This window comes from Sorex araneus, chromosome 6 (assembly GCF_027595985.1).
Source record: "Sorex araneus isolate mSorAra2 chromosome 6, mSorAra2.pri, whole genome shotgun sequence".
Taxonomy (NCBI): Eukaryota; Metazoa; Chordata; class Mammalia; order Eulipotyphla; family Soricidae; genus Sorex; species Sorex araneus.
This window is the reverse complement of record NC_073307.1, coordinates 125,399,774-125,427,547: the sequence shown is the minus strand read 5'-3', so window position 1 is coordinate 125,427,547 and position 27,774 is coordinate 125,399,774. Positions and strand designations below refer to the sequence as shown.

General features: G+C 35.2%; 1 protein-coding gene across 3 annotated transcripts in view; it reads right to left on the bottom strand.

Moving 5' to 3' along the window:
- Positions 1 to 27,774, bottom strand: part of GAS2 (growth arrest specific 2) — a 131,775-nt gene that overhangs the window by 52,853 nt on the left and 51,148 nt on the right. For all 3 annotated transcript variants that reach the window (XM_004607854.2, XM_055143910.1, XM_055143911.1), the window contains 3 exons: positions 26,053 to 26,194; positions 14,756 to 14,819; positions 2,894 to 3,035 (listed from right to left, as the gene is read on the bottom strand). In XM_004607854.2, the coding sequence (XP_004607911.1) occupies positions 2,894 to 3,035; positions 14,756 to 14,819; positions 26,053 to 26,194 (348 nt within the window). The remainder of the gene's footprint in view (positions 1 to 2,893; positions 3,036 to 14,755; positions 14,820 to 26,052; positions 26,195 to 27,774) is intronic.

Below are 27,774 nucleotides of genomic sequence, written 5' to 3'. Positions count from 1 at the left end.
AGAAATGGGAATGACATGCCTGTGTGGAGTGTCCTTCCATCTTGAAGTGTTCTTAAAGCAGAACAAAAACTGTTGATATCAAGTGAAATAAAACACAAAATCATTTTCTCAAATGGCTTGCTCTTCTCTAATGCTTTCCTGGCTCTAAAGATGGGCTGGTTTTAAAAATCAAGGGCTGTTTTGTAGTTGTGTAATAGGTGGAGGCAGACATACAAGAGACAAGGCCAGGTTACGAAGAGTGGAAATAAATTGTTAAGGAAACACAGACTGATGACATCTCTGCTTCTTACATTACCTTGGGGTGAGTTTGTCTGCCAGGTGTTCTGTCTTTTGGCTAGGAACTCAGACACTTTTCTGCTGAAATGGGATTTCTAGAGGAGCCTGATTACTCAGAATTACACTATCTCTCATCCCCAGACTGAGGAAGTTGATGGAGAAGAGGAAGAAAGTAAGAACGGTTTCTTAGAACTGTATTCAACTCATTGTTTGGGAACAGTTCAACACTAGGGAATCCAAAGAAAAGAACTGAACCTGAGCCCACTGTTTTATCACAGCTGAATCACTCCACTGGGACATCTGCAGAATAAATTAATCTGAACAAACTCCACTGTGTGACTTTTAAGATATCTTGATTAAAGTAGGTCGGATGTCCTATTCACCTATTTTTTTCAATTTTCATCATTCCCTTAGGTATCGAACAAGGAAATATGAGGAAATATTGAAAGCTTCATATCTGGCAGTGATTGCTAAAACTATTCATTGGAATATGATATTTTAATACAGGTCTTGTCTTGTTTTTTTTTCTTTTTTCCATCATTGTCATATTTTACTCCATCCTTTTTACTTTTCTTTATTGGGTACAGAGAGTAACTTTTCCAGAATAAAAATAGACACATTGTATAAGCACAGGAGGTTTTCAAACAATATCTATATTATATCCCTATTTAAAGCACATGTTAAAGTACAAAACTTTTAAATTCCCAGTAGTAATCCATGTCTCAGATTCAGTGAAGCAGTTGCTATAGGAACTATTTCCTTTTCATATTTGACATATGAAGGTCTGATTTAAACCATTAGAAGCTCAAATTACTTTTTTTCCCTCTGCTCATCCATCCCTGAAACAAAACACTTCAGTATAAACTATTATCTAACCCGAATGCAAAGATTTCAAATTACTTTTCCCAACTTAGAAGAATGGAAATTAGGAGACTTTTTGGTCAAAGAACTTTGAAAATTCCAAGTTAAATAAGACCTTATGTAACTCATTAGTACCTTTGGTATGCCAAAGTGCACTGCCAAATTCTAGGTACGGACTATGCAAAAAGCTGCATTGATCAAACTAGCCTAGCCATGAATTCTTTTCCCGATGGGACCTCTGCCAATGTTATTGCTTGGTTAAATATTCTTTGAGAAATAATGTCTTAAATAAAGCCAGAATAGTACTCTAGCAGGTAACTGTACAGGAATAACTATTTAACACTTTTCCTACATCAGTTAAAAACCCTTAACTTAGAGATGGTTAAGTTCCAAAACTTTGGTAAACACTGAAGAATAAATATTCTTCTGATATAGTGACTTCTTTGAAATACTATAAAAAATCAGCATTTGATTAATCCATAGTCTTATGGGTTAATGCTATTAGGTATTAGTATATTAAAATATCCAGGTAACTATTTAATTGCTGGATGAATGAACAAAAGAAAATAATATTAAATTAATACTGGCTAATATACATTATAAGGCAAAATTTAATGTTTCTGCCCTTTACAGATAAGTAAATACTCAATCTTTCAAATTACATTTTTATTTCTGTCAATCTAAATATGTAGTGTATGCTATGATATCACATAATAGGAAGCTATAGATGGAGAAATCTCTTTTTGCATTTTATGTGTCCAATTAACCATTTTCCTAGCTCTTTTGAGCTCTAAACCTAGCAAGGAGATATATAAAATATGGATATTTTCAATCTTACTTATAATATATAATTGGCTTTATGGGTTGGGGTTAGTTACTAAGAACTCTCACCAGACAACTGTGACATTTTCCAGTCTGATGTCTTTGGCACTACTATTTTCTATAAACACATGAACTTTTTTTTAATATTTAAATGAACTGTCTGTGGTAGGAGGTGAATACATATTTATAATCAAACACACTATGCATAGACAAGAACCAACTGATGCAGAGGTTTAAAAGTTTAGTTCATCTTGCTTCTTGTTACATCAAGAATGTTTTATGTGATTATGCATATATATATTTCTTTTTTGTATTTTGGTATTATGCCCAAGATTATGTATGACACAAAGGTCATACATAAGAGGAGGGACTAGAACTTCAGAATAGTTTAAGCCAAACTGGCTTGGAATCTAAGCTCCTTTCCTGAGACAGGTAATTCAAGTGTCTAAGCTGCCATCTTCTCAAAACCTACCTACAGATAACAGTACCTGAAAAACCATGATAGACCTGGCAGAGAGCAGGTAGGCAGTAAAGGACAGTTCTCTTTGTGGTATATTTGTTTTCCCTTCTCTTAGGATTCTCAAAAAACTCCTGACTCAGCCTTCTTATCTTTGAAATAAGGAACCACTGACTAATGACAACAAGGCTTAAATGTTTTCAAAGTCAGTTTTCAGGGAGTTGACATTTTATCCTAATTGTTTAGATACTCTTTAGTAGAGTTAAGTGATACTTTATTTTAAATAACTGAATCAGTAAAGAATTTCAAAATGACTCACAGGACAACAATTTTTTCATAGCATTTTAAATGAATTTCATTAAAGTGGAAAAGGTTAAGGTTAGACTGCTAAAAGATTTGGCAGGACGAGTTTAGAAGTTCAAAGTGAACTAAAAGTGATCTTAAAAATAACAATAGAAAAATGACCAATTTACTCACAGCATCATCCAGTAAATTTCCTGTACTCTTTTTTCCAGGTGATTTTGATGAAGGTGAAGGTGAAGGAGAAGGGGCAGAAAGGGTTTCTTCTTGTTCAATCTCTTTTTCCAACTTTATCAAACCCGGAGGCTCCACACCATACCTGTTAGAAGATATATCAATACAGTATATTTATCATCTGTTCTATATGATAATAAACATCAGAAGTGCAAATTTCACCTTCTTAAAAATATATAAAATTCTCCATTATCATCCATTCAAACAAAAGGAAATCCATGTATCTACCGGATAGATGTACACACATATGTATAAAAAACTAAAGCACGCCGAGGGGCATGTGCACTCGTGGGCTCTCCGGGCAGCTCTGTCTCACCGCCCACGTTCGGTGCTCTGGAACTGCTGTGTGTGGCTGTTGGTCAAGGGCAGTCGATGGAAGGAAGAAGGCCAAACTGGTTGCTCGATCAGTTTATTTCATTCTCTCTCTCTGCTTCTCTCCCAGCTCTGGATCTCTCTCTGGATCTTGACCCCCAACCCACTCTTCCAGCCTAGTTAAATCCCCCCAGCATGAGAGGGTTGGGGCATACAAATAGGTGTGGTCACAATCAATAGGGGTAAGATTAAGGTTCCTTTCCCTCAAGGGATGCTTCTCCTAGGACTGATTCTTTTTCAGCAGGAGGATCCACCCAAGGACGGAGTCCCATGAGTGTGTTTCTCCTCTCCTCATCCAGCAAACATATAAGCATTCATAATATTAATCATTTTGTATAGACACAATAAGAAATGCATTAAGCTTATAGAATTGCTCTCCTGGGGCCATCTCGATCTCAGACTACAGTGCTCAGGCCAGATTAGTCTTTCCTATTCCTAGCAGGGTCCTAGTCTCGTCATTATTTTTGTTTCATGACAGAATTTGTCTATAATCAAGCTCTTAACTTATAGTTAAGAATTAGGCACTTTGGCCAGGCCCATCTCGATGCCAGGGTAGCACATAACTCACCGCTTGCCCTGGATCCGTCCCGTCCCTTGTCGGGACCCTGCTTTTGGGATGCTAGGAACTGAGGGCAATTGAGGCTTAAGTGGAGATTGCAGATGCCCAGGAATGAATAATATTCGAAGCCAATTAAGTCCCAAGTTACAAAAGCATAATATAGCTAAGTCTTCCTGTGTCCATACAAAAAGGACATTGCTCTGAATAAACTATGCAAAGAACTCAAGGAGAAGAGAAAAACAGTATTTACAAGTCAACAGAAAACTAAGAAAGAAGCTACAAATAAACACAGAGGAATGAGAGCACTGTGATGGGAGTAACCCAATAAACCTAAACTACCTGAGGCTATATTATCCTACACATATGTAAAAGGACACATAAAAACACATAATAACATGGTAAGTTAAATAAAATATATTGCAATAACACAAATAAACATAGACAATTTAGTCTTGGTGTTGGAGAGACCGTACCCTAAGATGTATATCTTGCAGGCAAGCCCATCCTGGTTCAATCCCTGGACCACTTGATCCCCAGCATCACTGGGTGCAGCCCTGACTTCATGACTGGAAGTCAGAGTGGCACAAATAAACCTTGGTACAACAAATCCCAGGGTGCACTGCATCCTCAGACCCTCGCACTGAATCACAGGTCTTGTTGGCCAAGAACGGGAGGAACTCCTGACCTCCTAAGTACTATATTGGAGGTCACCTCCCCCATATTTTAAAAAAAATACAATAAATTTAGTTGTCAATTTCCAAGATTTAGTAGCTTAAGTGGCATTTATATTTGATTACTATTCTGAACATAATTTTGTTGAATAAAAAAATACTTGGAAATAAAATTAAAGTTAAAGTTAAAAATCAATCACGCAACTATAAAAAGCACAGTAGGAGACTATTACCCACAGACAAAAGAAATGAGGACCAGGAGTATTGGTCCACAGTTGGAGGATGGAGAAGAATGTAGTTAGGATAGAGAAGGGACCACTATGAGAATGACAGTTGGGAATGATCACTCTGAACAAGAATTGTGATGTAAAAGTAGGTAAAGGGATATACATGGTAACCTTACCGTATGTGTACCACAAACTGAAATGACTAAAAGGAAAGGCAAGGGAGGTTGGGGGAGGGGTGAGAGAGAAAAAATCGTGTCTGGGAGCTGGAGGGATAGCACAGCGGGTGGGGCATTTGCCTTGCACACAGCCAACCCAGGTTCGATTCCCAGAATCCCATACAGTCCTCCCGCCCCAGCACCCTTTTTAACCCAAAAAGCAAAAAAAAAAAAAAAAAAAAAAAAAAAAAGAGGCTGCCTTAAATGCAGACTAGGGTTCTAGGGTTCGGGTACAGGGAAGGAGAGAAACTGGGTACATTGGTGGTGGAATATGTACACTGGTGAAGGTTTGGGTGTTGGAACATTGTATGACTGAAAGTCAATCATGGTCAACTTTGCAACCGCTTATCTCACGGTGATTTAATAAAAGAAAAAACACTTTTTTTAAAAATAGGACTGGAGCAATAGCGCAGCAGGTAGGGCGTTTGCGTTGCACGTGGCCGACCAGATTTGATTCCTCCGTCCCTCTCCGAGAGCCCGGGAAGCTACTGAAAGTATCCCACCCACACAGCAGAGCCTGGCAAACAATCCCTGGCACATTCAATATGCCAAAAAACAGTAACAAGTCTCACAATGGAGATGTTACTGGTACCCACTCAAGCAGATCAATGAACAACGGGACAACAGTGCTACAGTGCTATCAATCACCCAAAATAAAATTCTTAAATGACTTAACAAAGGAAACAGTTCACTGTTAATTATATACCACCTAATGGCCCAAAACAATATACAATGGTTTATAGTGGATTGAAGTCTATGCTATATTATATGCTCTTTCGAATATCATAAAAGCATATCTATTGCTATTGAAGAAAAATAAACATAGAAATCAGTTGGTTTAGAATAAAAACATTGAAACTGTGCTGCAGATTTTAAATCCCATAAAAGTTCAAAGAAAGACATATATTGTTTCAGCATTTTTATTACCTATATTATATTGTTTTAGGTTAAATTTAATGTTCTTTTGAATGTCTATGTACATATCAATTGTACCTAGATTAACAAAAACTGAAGATAATTCCAGAATTTAAGAGTGGGCAGGGGGGCCGGAGCGATAGCACAGCGGGTAGGGCGTTTGCCTTGCACGCGGCCGACCCGGGTTTGATCCCCAGCATCCCATATGGTCCCCCAAGCACCGCCAGGAGTAATTCCTGAGTGTAAAGCCAGGAGTAACCCCTGAGCATCGCTGGGTTGTGACCCAAAAAGCAAAAAAAAAAAAAAAAAAGAGTGGGCAGGAACTTAAGGATCATCTATTTATACATGTTCATTTTCAAAGACAAGAATACAAACCCAGGGGCCTAAGAGATAGTACAGCAGATAGGGTGTTTGTCTTGCATGAGGCTGACCCAAATTCAATCTCCAGCATTCCACATGGTCTCCTGATAACCACCAGGCACAGCCTCTGATCATTTCCGGGTGTGGTTCCAAAACCAAAAATTAAGTAACTGATTTTAAAAATACAAACAGAGGAATACAGAATAAGCTAGGAACAGGACAAAAATGCAAATGAAGGTATTTTGGCTTCAGGGAATTGTCATCTGATGATTTAAAAATTAGGATCGTGATAATATATGACAAGATATATGTAGATGATAAATATGCTAACAATATAGAGTCAGTAGCATATTAACACATTAAATGTAAAGCAGGTAGGGCACTTGCCTTTTACGTGGCCGACCCGGGTTCCATCCCTGGCATCCCATATGGTTCTCCAAGCACTGCCAGGAGTAATTCCTGAGTGCAGAGCCAGGAGTAACCTTTGAGCATTGAAGGGTTTGACCCAAAAATGAAAAAAAATTAAAAGCTTCCTGACATCACCAAGTATGTTCCCAGTGCATATGTCTAGAGGGAAGAACTTTCCACACTCTTGGTGTTTTGTTCTTATAAGAAATACGTAGGTGGTCAGTTCCTGCCTTCTCTCCTTCAGTACTCATCCCTCACCATTAACATCAAAAACTTTGTCAAACTGCTAAATTTGAAAATAAACTGCTTGTACACGACTAACTTGACTCTACTACCCACAGGAAGAACTTCAAAAGAACTTACACTGATTGGTCTTTGTTTATGAATAGGAATTAATTGGCTAACTTCTGAATTTCAATTACTACCTATGCCTGTCAGTTAGAATCTTACAAATTAAAGCTAAATATTAGCAGAACAAATTCTAAATTCCATGTTGCTACTAACTTGTCTCTTGCACTCTATTAGGCAACCGTTTCAATCATGCCAGACTTCTTTATATTCTTAGTTCAATCAACATACAAACCATTTTTATAGTTATTAAGAAAATAACCTAAGTGGCACAGTGAGGCTAGAGAACCGTAGTGAGCTAAAAGTCATAGTCCATTAAAAGTCAGTAAGTGAGGGGCTGAAGTGATAGCACAGCGGGTATGGTGTTTGCCTTGCACGCAGCCGACCCGGGTTTGATTCCCAGCATCCCATATGGTCTCCCAAGCACCTCTAGGAGTAATTCCTGAGTGCAGAGCCAGGAGTAACCCCTGTGAATCAGCAGGTGTGACCCAAAAAGAAAAAAAAATAAATTCAATAAGTGAAAAGATATTTAAAATATTAATTCAGGTCAAATACAAACTATTATTTCTAACAGTAAGCAGATCTCCCTTACCTTTCAGGAACATGTGGCATAAACTAGTTTTATTTTTCCTACAAAGTGAAATTTTTATCTAATGATAAAAATATAATAACAATTAGCATCTATATGTGATATACTAAGTAGACAAAATTTGAGAGAAATTGGAAAAACAAAATCATATGGAATACTTTACCCTGGATTCTTTACCTGGGAATGCTGAAAATCAGCTATTCCACTAAACAGAGAAAATCAACAGTAAGCTCCAAATTTGCTTATGTTGGCTTTTGAATACTCCAAAATGCATACAGTACAGCCAGCCAGTCGTGAAATGCACACTTAAATACAATTCATTGGCTTCCTGTCTGTCTGGAGATGTCAACAAGTTATAAATCACAAAATTCCACTTGGACTGGGAGCCTGCACATGCAAGCCAATTTAGTCACCAAATAGGTCTTTTTTTCTGCTTCTCAAAGACTGCTTTATTGTGATTTGCATTATTGAATCTATACCAATGCACATTTCTGTGTTGTTTATAAGGTTTCCACAAGTTGATACTGTTTTCTACTCCTTCCCAAGAAGATAATGACGTTCTGAGGAGATGGAACACCTGTTACTCTTAAAGTGAATAAGGGTCAGGCTAAGGGTAGCAAGAAGGCTGAATAAACTAAACTCAAATCTTCACTAAAGAGGTGGCATTTGCTTCTGATCTCATTAAATAAAAAACAAACTGCTAGAGAAAGGGTCTTCTATTTAATGATTTTATGATGAGATTCAAGGAATGGATTTCTCATTTTTCTGGCACTTGATACAATTTTTTTTAGATTGGTTAGACTATGTAACTGATCCCCAACTGAGCTCTGAATTAAAAATTTATTCAAACTATTTAGTAGACCACAATTTTTAAATCAGAGACATCTGGGACCTATTTTACTTGAGTTAGAGGAACATATTTTAGAATGCCTTCCATTTTTAAAGGTATGTATCAGATAGTTGTAAATTCTTGAGAATGATTTTTGTCCCATTTACATTCTATTTTAGAATCACTAAAAGGGGTTTGGAAGCTAACCAGAGAGAGATAGAGTGCATGCCTGGAATGCGTTACGGTCCAAATTTGATCCCTGGCATCACATGTCTTCCTTCTAGCACTGCTGGTTGTGAGCCTGATGACCCTAAATGCCATGGGATGGTCCAGGTGTCCTCCAGCACCATTCTGCCCTAGGAGAACTATATAGCTGTTAGGGCATAGAACATGAATTATATATTATATAATACTATATATTGTAGCATAGCAGGAAGGGTGTTTGCCTTGCATGCGTCCAACACGGGTTCGATTCCTCCATCCCTCTAGGAGAGCCAGCAAGCTACCAACAGTATTTTGCCCGCATGTCAGAGCCTGGCAAGCTACCCATAGCATATTCGGTATGCCAAAAACAGTAACAAGTCCCACAATGGAGACGTTACTGGTGCCTGCTAGAGCAAATTGATGAGCAATGGGATGACAGTGGTGACAGTAGTTATACATATAAGAATATAGCTTAATTGAGCATGAAACTGGCAGGCACAGCAGGATCAACCATGGTTGGCAGTGACCGTCCCATGCCTTGAATATTGCTTGAGAGTGATGCTAGCCACAAATTAATACATTTGAAAATATAGTTTGATTGGCTTGGCTTTCTTTGGGGGAGGGGAGCATATCCCAAAGGGGCCAGGGACCATCTGGCTAGAGAATTCAGGACTGACATCTGGCAATGCTTACGGTCCTGTATGTGGTGCCAGGTATTTGAAACAGGGTCGCAGCTGCATGTAAGGCAAATGCCTTGCCTTCTAGACTACCTAATCAACTCCTATTTCTATTTGGAAAGACAATTTTCCCATATGAAAACACATAACACTCTTAAGTAACAGATCCAAGTGCTCAAAAATAGAATGAGTTAACTAATAATCCAAGAATAAGCATATTTTACTGTGGCATGGATTAAAGTAAAATACTAACAAAAAATAGTCAAAATCTCAAAATAAGAGCTGCTCAAAACAAAATTTAAAAAAATTCCATTGTTCTGTTGATTATTGAGTCTGATAACTGAAATACAGAAAGCTACTTATTGTTATATTTAAGACAATCTTAAACCTGCAGTCTGTCTATAACTTAATTAATGATATTATTTTAGCAATAAGTATCAAAGCACTGCCACTGAAAAGATCTTTGAGGTTTTTATAGGACTTGCTTTTTCTGGGTGCATTACATTTCAGGATGGAAAGTTGCATATTTTAGGCTGAGAAACTGACAAGTCTCTGTAATATTTACAGAGAGATTTCACTCTCCGGTGATGATAGCTCTATTAGTTGAAAATAAAGGGAAATTATACCCATGTGAACAAACGTAAGTGTTCTCCCTCTCCCATCTCGGAACTCAGAGCAGCCCACAGTTCTCAGAGGAGCACTTCCGAGTGGTCACAGGCAGGAAACGTGGCGGAGCATCAGAAACATTTTACGGGTCATTTCCAAAGTGATGCTGACACTTGTAAGATGACGTTTATGTGATTCTGAGAATGGTTTATAATCAACTTTGAAAAGCACTATATCTCAGTGATTTTTAAAAACCCACAAAACTCAATTGGGACTCTAGTGACCTTCAAAACGTACCTGTGTATATGCGAATTGATGTGGTGGTTTCCTAAGTGCTGCTCCCAAACAGCTTAGTTTGTTGTTGTTTGCTTTGGTCTTAGTTTGGGTTGGGGCTTTTTGGGCCACACCTGGCAGTGCCCAGCGCTTACTCCTGGCTCTGCTCTAAGGGATCACTCCTGGTAGATTTAGGGCTGCTGGGGATTGGGGACCAAACCCAGTTGTGTGCAAAGCAAGCACCTAACTCTCTGTACTATCTCTCTCGTCCACCCGACCCCTAATAGCTTAATGTTGGCTAATGCAACCCAATATTCTATGCAATCCTCTCAGAAGGAAGAGGAAAGGAGCAAGCACAAATATAAGAATCTAGATATGAGTTTAGCATATCTAAACAAAGAGTAAAATTAAATTTTTTAATTGAATCACCATGAAATACACAATGACATAGCTATTTGTGATCAGGTTTCAGTTATTAAATGAAGAAATTAATAACCTCCTATTTTCCTAAGAGAATATGCTTACCACAGGGCTAAGGTGTTTAACATTAGGTTTACTTAGATTTGTTGTGTTTCTTGTTAATAAGCATAATTAAACTTCCATTAAGTTTAAAAATAAACAGACACATATTGAAATGTTTGATCTATCCAGCTGCTATTTGATGATTTAACTTTATACTTCATACAAGAATGATATACAAATATGGTAATAATCTGAGGATATTCTTTTTTTTTCCCTGTTAGTGTACATATTTCAACTACTCACGTAGACAAAGGAAATAAAGACCAAAATTTTTAAATTGGAAACTGCAATCTAAGTTTTCATTTAACATTTCCATATTTATGGAACAAATTTTTTGATAATGTGAATCAGTAGCAGCTCATGGGGTCATAAGTGTGATCAGAAGTGTATAATTTATTCTTATTAATGTTGATAAGGAAGATGATAAGATCAGAGATAACTTTTGGAGATAATGAATGTGTTTATGACATACGACATAATATTAGCATATATATATTTATATCCTAGTTCACCAAGTTGCTGCCTGCAACTTATATATCAAGCATATCAATCACATCTCAATAAAGTGGTTTATTAAAAGTGAAATAATCACAATTTTTAAATGTTTTGAAAAATACTCTTCCTATGAAGTGTAGTCTTAAATCTGATAAAGCTATTAAATTTCCTTTCACTAGCCAAGACTTTAACAAACCAAATACACTCTGACAAGGAACAATTTATGCCAGATGGAGATATGAATGAAAAATGATTATTAAAGGGATATTGTTATTATATAGCATAAATTCTCCTTTGATACATTCAGTCAATCAATATGTTCAGTGCAATGAGATTCTTAATTGGAGTATTCAGGAACTTAAAAAGTAAAATTACAAACAAGAAGTTCAGAAACAGAACAATCAACTAAATAAGAGGAAAATAACAACCTACCCTGTTGTGGAAAGAGTGCAATTTATTTTTATTTTCTATCACATATTTAAGGATCATGTTGCTTATCTGGTTTGCAAACATATTATTTAAGCAATAAAATAAAACCTGATTATTAGAATATTGTACTAATATAATTAAGACAAACAACAAAAAAATGTTTTTTGCCAAAACTTCTGTTAAGCAAAAACTCAAAAACAGTAGCTTCCAACCCTTTTACACGCATGGATCAGAGAATATAGAATAGTTCTTCAGACTAGTATGAAACAAAAACCACTTAGATTTATGTAGATCTAGAATTAGTACTTTTACATCAATACTTATAATCTTATTGCTACATGATCCAGATATAACATTTATTTAGTGGTAATAACTTTTTTTTTTAATTGAATCACCGTGAGATACAGTGAAGAAGCTTTCATGTTAGAGTTACAATCATACAATGTTCAAGCAACCATCCATCCATCAGTGTACATTCCCCACAACCAATCTCCCCAGTTTACCCCCCCCCCTTTTCTACCTTCTCCATGCCTCCCTGGCAGACAATTTTCCCCATATTCTCTACTTTTGGACATTATGGTTTGCAATACAGATACTGAGAGGCCATCACGTTTGGTCCTTTATCTACTTTCAGCACACATCACCCATCCGGACCAAACCCTCCAACAGTCATTTTCTTAGTGATCCCTTTTCTATTCCAGATGCCTTCTCCCCCACCTCTCATGAAACAGGCTTCCAACTATATGGAACAATCTTCCTGGCCCTTGTGTCTACTGTCCTTGGGTGTCAGTCTCATATTATGTTATTTTATACTCCACAAATGAGTGCAGTCCTTCTATGTCTATCCCTCTCTTTCTGACTTATTTCACTTAGCATGATACTCTCCATATATTCTACTTGTAAGCAAATTTCATTACTTCATCTCTCCTAACAGCTGCATAGTATTCCACTGTGTAGATGTACCAAAGTTTCTTTAACCAGTCATCTAACTTTTTTTTTTGAGTAAATAGATTTTATTTGGAGGTTTTTTAAGGTGTGGAGGGGGAGAGAGTAAGAGAGAGAGAGTGAGAGAGAAATGCACTCAAGAGAGAACACGGGCTTCTCCAGGGGCGGAGAGAGCCTCTACACACATCCTAGCACTAGACATGAAAGCATGAAAGTACACATCTCAAGAGGGGAGATGCGGGCGACACGTGTGCTCAGGTGCCACATGTGCTCGGCCACGTGGGCACAAGCAGCACACTGGCTCTGGCAGCATATGTGCCCAGTCATCTAACTTTTTTAAAGGGCCATCAGGAAATGTCTATGGATGGGCACTGGTTCGTGAACCAGAAGCTGGAAACCATGTTTGACGATCTATGTCTCAAAATTTTACCCTAGCAGCAGCTCCTGTGCTGAGATCTTATTTTGTGTACTCCCCCAACCCCTACATTTTTAACTGGAATAGTGGTCGAATCCCGGGCATTCCTTTAATTCAAGGCTATCCTGCAGACCAGCAGTCCCAATACTCAGGGATAAAAGGGAGAGGGAGAGAACGGCTTGGCAGAATCCTAGAATCAACAGGTTCCTCGGTCTTTCTTCCACACAGAACACCAAAAAGGTGCAGCGCTGAAGAGGGGTGAAGCTAACTGTGTGAACTGTGCCTCTGTAGTACAGATCACATGGATTAGACTCAGGTGTTCCCTTTAAGAGACCTTCATACAATATCCGAGAATGCTGTGGGAGAGAAATCTCCAATGGTCACACATTTTTCTATGCCTTGTTGAGTAGAGTCAGTCATATGTAATTTGACATCTTTTAATTATCCCAATTTTTCTTGTACACAATTACTGTTGTGAAGCTGAATTTATGACTATTGTAGTTTGTTTGCTGCAGGTTGACTTTAGGTTGACCTTTCGACCACTCACTACTTTCGGACTAGCCAGAGTCTCTTGCCCGCATGCCTGGCTGTCTTCCCTAGGGCCCCTCTGAGGGGATGGGCTCCAGCTTCCCTCCCCACCCCGAACAGAGCTCCCGGCAGCCGAAGACCACTGGAACCTAGCTACAGCCACACTCAAGGCCCCTCTCCACACGTTCGGATAGGCCTCACGCATGAAGGTACCGGCAGAGGAACCCAGGTGTGTGTAATTCCATCAATGGCCAACATCCAGAGACTTAAAAGCAAGCTCCCAGAAGCGATACTACTCCCTCTGGGAGAACTGGCAAGCTTCAGAGAGTTTCCTGCCCACATGGGACAACCTTGCAAGCTTCTCATGGTGTATTCATATGCTAAATCCAGTAACAAGCTGGATCTCATTCCCTTGACCCTGAAAGAGCCTCCAGTGTGACATCCTTGAGAGGGCCGAGCTGAGAGAGACTTCTAAAATCTCAGGGAAAGGATGAATTGAGAGGTTACTGAGCCTGCTCGAGAAATCGATGATTAATGGGGATTTCGTGATTCGTGATTCGTGTAGTTTGTTAAGACTATGCTGGCTGTGGTAGTTTAAAGGTCTCTGGGTTACTACTGATTAAACAATATAAAAGGTCTATTCAATAGCAGCACATTTTGTACCAGTTCGCCTAATTCATTGATATGTATACTTTCTATTTACATATACTTTCTTTGATTAATTTGAATCTTTCTTAGAATTAATATAATTCAAATTAACTTCTCTTGGAGAAGTTTCTAGGTGGGGATCACACATTACTACACTCAGGGCTCATGCCTAACTGTTCAGGGATCACTCAGGCTGTTTAGGGGAACCATAAATAGTGCTGGGGGTCAAACTAGGTTAAGTCACATGTAAAGAAAGCTTCTTATCCTCAATTCTCCTTCTGTGTGCTCTTTATTCATTTTTATCTACAGTTATCTCTCACATATTTCTGGTTAATATGATCTCAACTCCAAAAAATATACATAGATCTTGATGTGGAAAAAAATATAATCCTGAATTTTAATTCTGGACTTCAATCAGGACTTCTTCAGCATTTATATCTTTATTTTGAATTCTTTCAAATTCACAACACTATCAGATGCTCTCAATGCCCCAGTTATGTCTACTATGAAAAGTCAGTTAGTTGCTTGGATAGTCAGATGTGACACAGTGACAGTACTTGACAGACTTACCTGGCTGCAATTCGGCCAAGCTCTAGCAAACAGAGACACACTTCTCTAGGTTGCTTGTGGAGAACTGAAAGACAAGGCAAAAGTGGGCACCTTTATAACTGAAAGGACTGTAGACCCCCTCAATATGAACAGACTTGAAACCACGATGCCTCATCCTAAGGCTCCTGGTATATAAGCTAGTCTTCACGCTGACTTTAGCAGACACCCTTCGGTTTTGCTATTTTGAAATCTACTGAAGTATTAAAGCAGTTTCAGGACTCTGCCTAATATCCTTCTCAAGAACTCTTACCACCCTCAGTAATCTCAACCTATAATTATCTTCGGCAATTAGTTTAGATCAATGAGAAAAAAATTTTTAAATGCAATCTAACTTTAATATGAATATACAGAAAACTTAGAGCTAAAATTGGAGTTTAAAATAAATAAATAAAATAGGAAATTTTACTCTACACTCATCAATGATTTTAGCATAAAAATTACAACAAATAAGAATAAAAATTATCCACTAGTCTTCGTTATCCTACCAAGATATCATGCAAGGCAAACGCTCTACCCTGTGCTATCACTCCAGCCCCAAACAGTGACTATTTTAAACCAACGGAAAACACTGAAAATAAGAAATCTTTTGAAATACCAAATTTTTTTCATTCTTAAATTTAGCATTTTATCAGTATTATTCTATTACCTTAATATAATTGATCACCATAGATTATAATAGTGCCAATATTTGATTCACTGACACCAGATTGGAATTAATAAGGGGTGTATTTTTTTGAGACACACCCAGCAATGCTCAGGGGTTACTCCTGGCTTTGCAATCAGGAATTATTCCTGGCAGTGCTCAGGAGACAATATGGGATGTTGGAAATCGAACCCGGGTTGGCCACATGCAAAGCAAATGCCCTACCCACTGTACTATCACTCCAGCCCCAAGGAGTGTATTGTAAAGAGAAAGATACATTTAGGGCAGAAAAATACATTTACTTGAAATGTAAATATATATACATATAATTTCACTGTCTTTAAACAAACAGAAATTTATTTTCTTTTGTATATCATCTTTCAGCTTTTAAAATAATTTATAATCCTATCAGAAATATTTTTAATCAAAATGTAATTGTAAAAAATATGAATAACACAATTACAGTAACACAAAGTTAATTTTTAGCAGTCCAATTATAAATTATCATTAAACTCTATTTGGGGAAGCCTAAAATTACTTCTAATTAACGTGGCTTACTATAAAGATTGTCTCTACATCCAATTTTAAATCCACCACTAGTTGCCTTTGGCTACAATAGTAAAAATTTATCATTTTCATAATGAGTGGATTATGATATCTCACAGGTACCAATTCCAACAAAAACTGACAACACAAAATAGAAGAAAACAAGTGAATGTATTCCTGTCTATGCTACAAAATAACAAAGGGATTTTTGTTTGTATGTTTGCTTTGCTTTGCTTTCATGTCAAGGGGTGTGCAGGGATCACTCCTGGGAGAGTTCAGGGGAACATATGTGATTTGGGGGATTGAACAGAGGTCAGTCATATGCATAGCAAGCATCTTACCCCTTATGCGATCTCTCCAGCTCTACAAAGAGGAATTTTAAGAGATAAAAGGAAATACATGAAAGTCAAAATGATAAAGACTTTTAAAGTCTTGTTAACATCCTCATCTTGGTAAAAGCAATGTGAATCAAGAAGTTAAAGTTCTCGAAGTCTCTGAGATATTATTATGCATTTCTCAATAAAATTGTATGAAAATATGAAAATCAGTAGTGAACTAACAATTTTTTCAATACACAGTAAAAAACTGGCTATCAAGTATAGTACCTGAAAACAACAATGACTCTATCATAAGTTTTCTGACATATTTTTGGATTATAATGAGCAATGGAAAAAGATACATTTTATGAAAAGCATAATCCTATCTAAAGAAAAATATAATTTTTAAAGGAAATATACTATGATGCATAGATGCACTGCCACTATACATGTATATCTTTCTTTGTATGCATATCTTTGCTTCCTTGACTGGCTTATTCATTTAAAAGAGTTCTTGCATAACAAAACTTGTGTCATATTTATCACAGGCTTAGAAAACCAATTTGAAAAACTGAGAAGTTATTGTATGTTCTCCATTTTATGTCTAAAGAGAACCAACCTATCTGAAATTTAAAAATAAAATTTTCCTTGACGTATAGTTTTTCAAAATTGCCAATATAAAAGTATCTCTACCTCCCAGTTTTCTCTAAAGCATTATCTTTTACTAATCATTAAAATTGCTTCAGATATGCCTATTATTTTCTTTCATGCCTATATCTGTGATTCCTTTCTTCCTTCTTTCCTTCCTTCCTTCTTTTCTTCTTCCATCCCTCTTTCTCCCCTTCTTTCTTTCGCCTTCTTGACCCATAGCAGACAGAAAATAAATCAGTCTAGCAACAATTAATCAATGAATGAGAGAAATCCTTAGAAGTAGCTAATACAGTATAATGCCTAGATACTATGAAGTAAACTTTCTAATAATGGTAATTATGTGTTGATGAGTGGGTGTGACAACAAACAAAAGACTAAAATCATACCTATTATGTTTAGACATGGTAAGAATTTAAATTATGAAAAATGTTTACTTACTATGAGAGGATATTTATACCTATAAAATTTAACTCCCAGGACTTGAAATGGCATCTCTAGTATACCTAAGAGGTCTTTGGATTTTGCACTATGGCAAGCCAAAAGCTGAAGTTAACAGATGTAAAGAGTATACTGGCCAGGGGATTTGAGGCACAATGATCCGGTGTGGAATATCCTCTCTAATGATCATTGCTATTGTTTGGAAAGAAGATAAAATAAAAAATTAAAATTTCTATTTTCTGAGAGAAAACAACAGTGCAGAATTCACAATGCATTTCTGTGAAGACTAACATGATATTTATTATTATTAGCACAATACAGGTGCCTAGAAAAGACTAGCCTAATGTTTCTTTTATTATGGTTGTGCTTGGTTGCTGTTGGTATAAATTATTTGGGTGAGGATAGAGCACATAAGGGCTTCTGCTTTGCACACAGCTGACCCAGGATTGATCCCAGGAGTCTATATGGGGCTCTGAGCCCACCATGAGTGATTCCGGAGTGCAGAGCCTGAAGTGAACCCTGAGCACCACTGGGTATAACCCATCTCCCCTCCCCCAAAAAATAAAATAAAATAAAATAAAATTCTTCTGTAACAATAATTTTATTTCCATTACTCAACATTGATTCACTTTTTCTAAAGTACTTTTAGTACATCTATATATTATGTGTCATTCACTATATTAAATAGTAAGAGTACTTTTGAAAAATAAAATTGTTCTATATATGTATGATTTACTGTGTTCCTATTTATAGTAAGTGCATTATGAATATTCTATCATATATATTATATCAGTTAACCGCTAAATAAATCCATTTAGTTTATAAAGGCAAATTTAAAGCAGATACATACTACCATTATGAATTTGGCAAATATAAATCTAAGAATCAAATTACTTCAGCCAGTATCATTTCATGGAATACCACATCTTTTTATAAATTTCCTCTGCATCAGAAAAAAAATTGTGATTTCATTTTCACCAAAGCATCTAAGTTGATGATGTATTTTTATAAGAATAAATGCATGCATTTGTCAAGACTACCAAGGCAATTTGTAGCATAACATATCTGAACTAAAGTACATTGATTTGTATTAAATTAGTGTACTATTTATTTCAAAGGTATGGACTGTTTTATCTTTTTAAAAATATAAGGCATCTCCTACTTATAATATTTATTATAGAAAATATTTCTTTTTCTGAATTCTGGCATTGTAACAACAATATGGTGGTTTGCTTTAAGTTAGGAAAGCTCAGGAGATTATTGCCTTCGGTCCTCTGAAGAAGTGTCCTTTAAAACAAACATAAAAACCTTCTAGTCAATGGCAATTGTTATACAAAAAAGGTTTTATCATGGTAGCTCTCTTTTTAAGTAATCAAAATCATCCAAAGAAAAACGTCTAATGCAGAAAACCTCTGGGAAAAGTAACACAGATCCCTGTTCAAAAATATGTGGCAAGAGACTCAATCTTATAACCTAGATTCTATTAAAATCTCCTGGGCATCAAATGTCAAATGGAATGCTGCTAGTGCCAGGAATAGAAAATGAGATCTTCCACTAAAAAAGCAAGGGATAGAGTTCCAATGTCACAGAATCTGCAAGGATAAAATACATTAGACCATAAATGTATATTTTGACTAAGTATATTAAATTTTAACAGATGGACAAAAATATTTAAAAAAAATAAAGAAAGCTTGAAACAGGGGTTTTCCATTGAGTTTTCCTACATTAGAAATTATGATATCTGTGCTGGTTTTGAAGAAAATTGATTTTTACAATAATATGAGGAAAGGCTTTTGTAGTGGAATACTGTTTAACTGCAAAAAATCATAAATGAGTGGCTGCTTACCTTTCAAAAGTAAGTAGCAGACTCTAATGCGCAGGAATGGAGGTATTTTAGGAGATACAGTAAACTAGAAGTCAGAAATGGATTCCATCTTACTGTATCGCCTACCAACCTGCATAATTTTCTCATTTCTCTAACAGTTGTCTTTTGTACTTTCTACCTTACAAGGCAATTTTATGGCAAGCTTGGTATATGGTAAACGCTCAGTAAGTACAACTTGCTTCTTAAGAGTTGAGCACAAACAAGCAGTTTTGGCATCACCTGGGAGTTTGAGAAAAATCTAGATAATTTGATCCTATGGATCAGAATCTATGTCTAAGCAAGTTCTGGAAGTGATGACACTGCATGAAAGTTTTAGAAGTACTCCATTAATCAGTGTTGTGATTATTACATAAATGCCAGTCACCATTCCCATGTCTGTTTTGTTAAAATATTAAATATTGGTATCAATTTACATTAAAGTAATGGATTAAATCAGTACCAATCAGAAATACAGTTAAGAGAATGAATATTTTTAATTTGCATTTATATTTATACTATTTTCATTTTCTGTGTACTTGAAGTAATTATATGAACATCAAAAGTGAACTCACATAACATTTCATATAACATGGAGGCACTAACTTTGGAGATAATTAACACTTCAAATCCTAGCAAAGACATAGAGAAATAGTACAAATTTGAGCAAGTTATTTAATTCTTTACATCTGAAAATTACATTTGTAAAAAGCTGATTGTTGGGATTGTAGGTATAGTGCATATTTTCCCTGCCTAGCTAGCATTAATAAGAGTGAGCCATTATTTACTGAAAACATTAAGTAAAATTTGATCTAAGAAAATTCCAGAAATAACCACTTTATTAGTGTGTCCTTTGTCTAAGGACTTTGTCAGTTTTTGATATATATGTCATTCTCTGGAGATGTTTAGTTCTCTAAATCAGATTCCATAATGAACTTTCTGACAGATTCTTTAGTATATGGTAAAGAACTGAGAGTAAAATAAATTCAGATGCTGATAAAATCAGTGCTTTAAAAATTAAACATTACAAAATTCAAAGTAAAAAATAATTGTTCTTGGAGAAGAAATAAAGAGAACATTAATAACCTAGATCTAAAATAGAAACTTGAAGTTGTTATTCGACGTTAATACTAATGAAAGTAAAATGTTTTCTTTCATAAAATACTCTTACAGTTTTAATTATAGACAACAAGACAAAAAGAATGATTTATCTAATATTGAAATGCAAGCATAGATTTTTTTATAATGCAACAGATGACCTTAATGTATTAAATGGAAACAACATTTACAATTCCACACACAATTCTTTTACTTTTTGTGCAACAACATTAAAAACATTACAAGTAGATTAATGCTTGAGCAGTGTCGAATAAAGAAAATAATTTTGTAAATCTGTTTATCAGAGACATGCATAAAAATAAAACAGTGCCACACAGCAAACAAAAACACAGAAAATAAAAATAAATCACACACATTTGCATGCTAGCACAGCAGATAGCAAACCCTTTTCTTGCTGAGTAGATTCTTTTTCAGAGAAATAGGTGAAGAATAGTCACTGGATCCCAAATCCTATAATCATCCAATAATATAATGATATTGACACAATTACAGCAAGCAAAAAGTGTGCACTTTAATATTATTCCCCCATACTTTCAAAAATCATCTTCTAGATCACCAGAATGTACATAAACAAAGCAAAATAATAAGATTCAGAAAAAATTAACTTGAACAATTTATAAAAAAGTGATAAAATAAATTACAAACAATAATCCCCCTATACCAAAATATCAGTTATTTAAAGGAACAGCTTCTTTTAAAATATTAGAACAAATGAATATAAATACATTAGTTTTAGAGCTCATAAATTAAAATTTAAAATTAAGGCCAAATTTCTGGCAAATTTCATTTCAAATTTCTGGCAAATTTCATTGGGTTTTGTGTTATTTAGTTTGGGAGTCATACCTGGTGATACTCAGGGGTTACTCCTAGCTCTATCTATGATCAGGAATTACTCCTAGCAGTGGGACCATATGGGATGCTGGGGATCAAACTTGGGTCTGTCATGCGCAAGGCAAGAGCCCTACTCTGTAGTATCTTGCCAGCCCTAATAAAAATAGTTGTTGAAGGAATGTTTTAAGACTAATCAATTACATACTATTAAACCTAAGAAAACAGTCATGTTCATTTTTCAACCTGCAAAATAATCTTAAGTATGTTTAAGGATATAAGAACTACTTATTATAATTAATAAATAAGAGATACATAAAATACGTTTTTTTGGTTACTGAATTATCACTATAGTTTGAACATAAGGGATGATGAGTGAGAATTAAATGTATAACTTTAAGGTTAAAATAGACCCTGGAGCCCACGAAAGAGTATATTACCTATTCCTACAGAAGTCTAAATTCCACAATTGCTATAATTCCATAATACTATATAAGTAATTATGGCATATTTTACTCAACAAAATAAAAATACCATTTAATACACCAATGCATAAAAGTTATAACTTAACATTTTATGGAAATATCTTCATATAGAATCTAATGAGGAATACAGCAGTTTATGTTTTGGGTTACATACATACCTAGGTTACCAGCTAATGTTTATGAATAGATGATTAAAGAAAGAAAATCTTATTAGTCATAGCATTATTATCTTTTTTCTTTTAAATTCGAATATTTTTAAACATAAAAATGCTTGACATCATAGTGTATCATAATTTTCCCATTAACTTAAAAAGTTAGAAGAATATTATTAATATTTTGGGTTGGTATCTATGGATGATTATAATTTGCATAAGTTTCCACCAAATATTATAGATTTAGTTCACTTTCCATAGTTTTACCACCATAAAATATTACAGCAGCCTTTAGTACCCATCTCTTCTTATTTTCTTTGTTTGGACAAGTTTTGAAAAACAAAACTTGACAAAAGAGTAAGTATTTCTGAGACTTCTGACATAGAATGCCAATTTTCTAATTTCAAAACACATAATTTTTTTAAATTTCTCCAACAGTGAACAAGAAATACTATATGCTTATTCTTTACACAAAATCTTATGACTTTGCTTATGTTATAGTTTAATTTACATTTACCTTGTTACTATGACAGCCAGCATTTTAATATTTTTATTGGATTTTTGTTGTCTTGGATGAAAACATTGTTGATGACCTTTGTCTACTTTTGTCTACTTTGGCTCATTTTTTGAAACACTATTTGGGATACTAGTAAATACATGATCTAAGAATGACATTAACAGAAAAAAAGGATTTCTTGAGAAATTAATAGAAACGAAGCTGCAGACTTTGTTGCTGTATCATGTGGCACAGAACATTACCTGCCAAGATTAGAAAAATTCAAGAATAAATGAATGAAGCTTATGGAATCAATAGCGATGCATAGTTTTTAGTTCCTCCCTGCAACACCTTTCCACCCCAGCCAATGAGATTTCTTGTCATTAGCTGCTGTGGAAAGAGAACATGTTGAGTGAGTTGTGAATCAAGATCCTCTCACAAATAACTGCACAAAATAAAAAAGCACACGGCAACAGAGGGTAGCATATCGGTTGTCACAAAGATAAAGATAAGAATGTTTTATGTAGGCAAAGACCTTTGAACAGCAAAAGACAGAAGCCTCTCTTGATACACAGACAGCACAGTGATCTACTTTATCATTCATTCAAACAGATTTTCCCCTTCATCAGAGCATCTTTTCATTGTATTTGCTGTTCAGAACACAAAGACACAAAGGATGCTCTTCATCTTGTATTCGACTGAAATAAAATCTTGAGGCAGGAAAAAAAAAGAAAAAACCTTGCCCTAAATTCTCTTTCAATAGTAAAGTGTTAAAAGACATCAAGCAGAGTACACAGAGTTATTGTTGTAAGAAAGTCAATTCTGCAAGTACAGAATCCAAGGCCATCAGCAGTGGCTGCATTGCTTCCTCCCCAAGGAGAATAATAAGAAAATAGAAGGAAAAAAGGTTTCCACTTGGGGAAATAGAATTTCTCATTGTCCTCTTAATTTATTATCAGCAATAGAGAAGGGTACAGTTGTTTCATTTTTGAATAATAGTAAAATCAATGCCATAATGTGGGCCCCTTCTTCCCCTCATCTTCATGAGGTTTATTCTGCATCACAGCAGACACTTACAAATTATTTTCATTGAGAAAAAGTTATTAAGTTTATTTGATTTAGTTTAGTACTAAATTTATATAAAAACTAGTCTTCAAAAGTAAGTCTTATTAAACTTTCTTGGATAAGTATATGTATTTTATTTATTGTAAAATCATTTTTAAATTTTGTTTCATTTTGTTTTGGGGCCACACTTAGAGGTGTTCAGGACTTACCCTCTGTGTTCAATGATAATTCCTGGAAGTTCTCAGGCAACCATATAATGCTGTTCAAGATCAAACCTGGGTCAACCACATATTAGGCCAATGCTATATTATCTCTCTAGCTGTATTACTATTTTATACATATTTATACATATGTACAAATAATATATAATACATAGTAGGTATGTGCTGTACTATCTCTCTAGCCCTATTGTTATCTTTTATTTGAAGCACTGTAAATTACAATTCTGGTAATGAATTGTTTTAAGCATACAATGTTCCATCTTCCCCATCATTGTCTCAGGTCCCCTTCCAATAACTCCCATAACCCCCAAATCTGTAGATTGGTCCTTAGGTCCTGTTGCCTTTGACCATTTCTTTTGTTGCAAATAATTTTTTAATGAACATAATGTTATTGTAGAATGTAATAAAAATCAAAGGCTTTACAAAATTTTTGATAGTCATACATATATTATCTTGGATTTTTCAAATAAAATAAGCTATTTTTTTAAAGCTAGTGATGAACTAGGCCACCTCAAAATTCTTCTTGACATAATGTATATATTCTACAAAATGTGCATTTATATACAAACATTATTATGAAGGTAATTAGGGTTTTATTGATATTCTAAATAGGGGTTTAAAATCCATCAAAGTGGAAAATATGTATTTAATGGCCATTAAGACTTTGAGTTATAAAATTTACTTGAGAGAGAACCCTTTTTCAATTTCAGAGAAATGTTTTAGTGGTCAAATAATGAAACTCAAGGACAGTGGAAATATTGAGATAAGATCATGTCTATGTCCATAGCTCATTGAAATCTAGGATAAAACTGGGGGGGGATGATTCATTAGTAAAAACTGGTACAATAAGAAAATTAAGGGGAAAAAAAGCAGTTTACCTACATTGTAATCCTAAGAAAATGCAGGAGAAATGCAGAATTTTAAATTATCATTTTGCCTACATATAGGGAAAGGCTAGAGCGGTAGCACAGCGGGTAGGGCGTTTGCCTTGCACGAGGCCAACCTGGGTTGATTCCTCCTAACCTCTCAGAGAGCCCAGCAAGCTACTGAGAGTATCTCACCTGCAAGGCAGAGTCTGGCAAGCTACCGGTGGCGTATTCGATATGCCAAAAATAGTAACAACAAGTCTCACATGGAGAAGTTACTGGTGCCCACTTGAGCAAATTGATGAACAACGGGATGACAGTGACAATGACAGTGACATATAGGGAGAGCACTACAAGTGATGAGATTTGATCGAGAGAAAAAGAGAGAGAGAGAGATTTACTCGATCTTTATTTTTTTGTATTTACAGATTATTCTACCACACTCCCGTTTATATAACCCTTGACTCACACAGTTTCCTATAAATATGAATTAAAGTCTGGTTATAAAATTACCAATAGGGTAGGGGGAAAGCATAAACATATTCGCATAAGATCTACCAAATTTGTTTTATTTTAATGCAAGAAAATGGTTAATAATACTCAAACCCATTTATATGAGTGTCCATAAAATATAATGACTATCCACAAATTGTATACAAGAGTATACAATTGTGCAATTACTCTGCTTTCCTTCAGTTAGAAAATGTTCTCCTTATATAAATTCATGTTATTCTTACCTCTGTTGAGAGATTTCTCAAACATTTGAAGGCATTTCTCATATCACACTGCTATTACAAATACAAATTTATGTAAGCCAATAGAACAAGACTTTAGCCATTACCATCAATTTCCTAGATTCACAGGGGAATATTATTTTGTGTTTCTGAAGCAAAGGATATTCTAGTTGTTTTGGAAGAAAATTTGTATACTTGTTCTCTCTAAAGAATGCTTAGCTTACTTAAATGCGGTTATTTAGAATATAAAATTGCAAATATCTATTTTTTAAGCTTTAGGCAAAAGAACTAATGTGGTCTTACTCCTGTGTATCCTTTTTTTTTTAACTCAGTTGCATTTTACTAGAATGAAACTTTAAATCTAATTTTCTTAATATTAGATTTATACTGGGGTAAAGCCTGGTTTGAATCATTAAGGTATTTAGCATTGTCAAAAGACTAAGTGACATGATGTATGCCATCTTCCAAGGAAATACTAAATTCACTCTATGGCCTGAAAGTAGACTCATAAAATTTAGTCACAAATAAAACAAAACTGATTTTGCACTATATGTACTTAATTTTATCCTAGAAGCAATTGCGTGACCTACATTTCTATTTTTTCATCACAAAGGGAACACATTCTTTCATCACAAAGGGAATACATACAATCAGAGGATATACATTCTTCTTCCTTCAAAGACACTCATCTTTACAACAATCCTTCAACTTTATAACACACTATGCCTTTTTAAATTTGTCAATCTATGAACTGAAATCACATATCAAAAGTTTTGATAGTCATTCTGACAAATGTCAAGCATTTTATCAGCTAGAATTCTAAAAGAAATACATACCCAAACCTTCCGATTCAAATAGACATGTTTCATCTACCCCTAAATCTCGGCACCAGGATAAGAAATTTGCTGTATTGTCTCGGGCAAAAAAGGAGCCTGAGGGTGCACTGGCTTTGCATGGGATTTTCTTCAAGGGCAGATTCTGAAAGAACAAAAAAATCTTACTAGTGTACAAAATAGGCAAAGTCATCATAGTTACACAGTAAATATACATTTTTCAAAATAATTGCTTTAGAGTGACCTCATATCAGTAACTGGTTCATCAAGAATCATAGAAAAGCAAGTAAAACTTAAACAAAATGGCATTAAAGAGCTGTGAAAATCTGCATCCATAAACAAAGCAACACCATTTCAGTACCTATTAGTACATATACGTAACTCACTTCATTAGCTCACACTGCCTCTTTCTTTTTATTATTGTTGGCCTTCTCTTTCATCTAAATATTTAGAGGCAGGAAAACATAAGATTCCAAAATATGCCACTTTGGCATGTGGGTTATTTTAAGCTAAAGGCAATTAAGACCTCAAATACTCAAAAAATGTTTTCAACCTACCCCCACAATTTTATCTAAAATTTTTTGAGTTAAAAAGTTTCAGGAAGCAAGCTATTACCAGAGATAATTTCAATGATTAAGGGTTAAGTGGAATACTCTAGGGAAACCGTATGAAGAACTGTGCTTAACATCTTCCTCATGTGCCATTGTTTCTTCATGATCCAAAAAATGTGTTTACCAACCAGTTGATTGAGTTGCAGGGAGGAGGAAACAGAAGCAAAAATATTCCCAAAGGACTTGGGGGATGATACTACAGAAATACAATGAAAAATTCACACAACTCTCAAAAGAGAATATGTATATTTATGTGTTTTTAACTATACAGATGTTAAGTATATACACATCATATAGCAATCATTTTCATATGTATATGTACAAACATATGTACATGTACATATATAACATATGACTATATGTAAAGCCAAATTGCATATAAATATATTGCACTTTGTATACGGCATATTTATAAAACTCAAGAAGGAAATGTATAAAATTGATAATTATATTAAAGTTTCTGTTCGGTAAATCATATAGAATATTTTATTTCTTTTTTTTGTTTACATAATTCCAAAATATGGGACCAAAGTGTTTGTGTAGCAGGTAAAGCACTTGCCTTAAGCACTGCAGATCCAAGTTTGATCCCCAGCAACACATAAGGTCTCCCAAGATCACTAGGAGTAAGGCCTTAGTGTAGAGCCAGGAGTTGGTGTGGCTTGCCAAACAAAACAAAACAAAAATCCCCAAATACTTGGTAGTATTTTGAATGATTTTTATATTGATCAATATTTTCAGAATACAATATTAACAGAGATAAATTATGTCAGCCAAAAGATTAGATACTGAAAATTTGCTGAAAAAAATTTTAAGTGGTGGGGCTGGAGCGATAGCACAGCGGGTAGGGAGTTTGCCTTGCACGCGGCCGACCCAGGTTCGAATCCCAGTATCCCATATGGTCCCCTGAGCACTGCCAGGGGTGATTCCTGAGTGCATGAGCCAGGAGTGACCCTTGTACATCGCCGGGTGTGACCCAAAAAGCAAAAAAAAAAAAAAAATTTAAGTGGTAACTGTATAACTGTATGGCTTATTTACAATGAGACTATATTACATATCAGTTAAGTACAGATGGTTAAAGGACTATGACTCAGAAACAGGAAGCCAACGTGATACA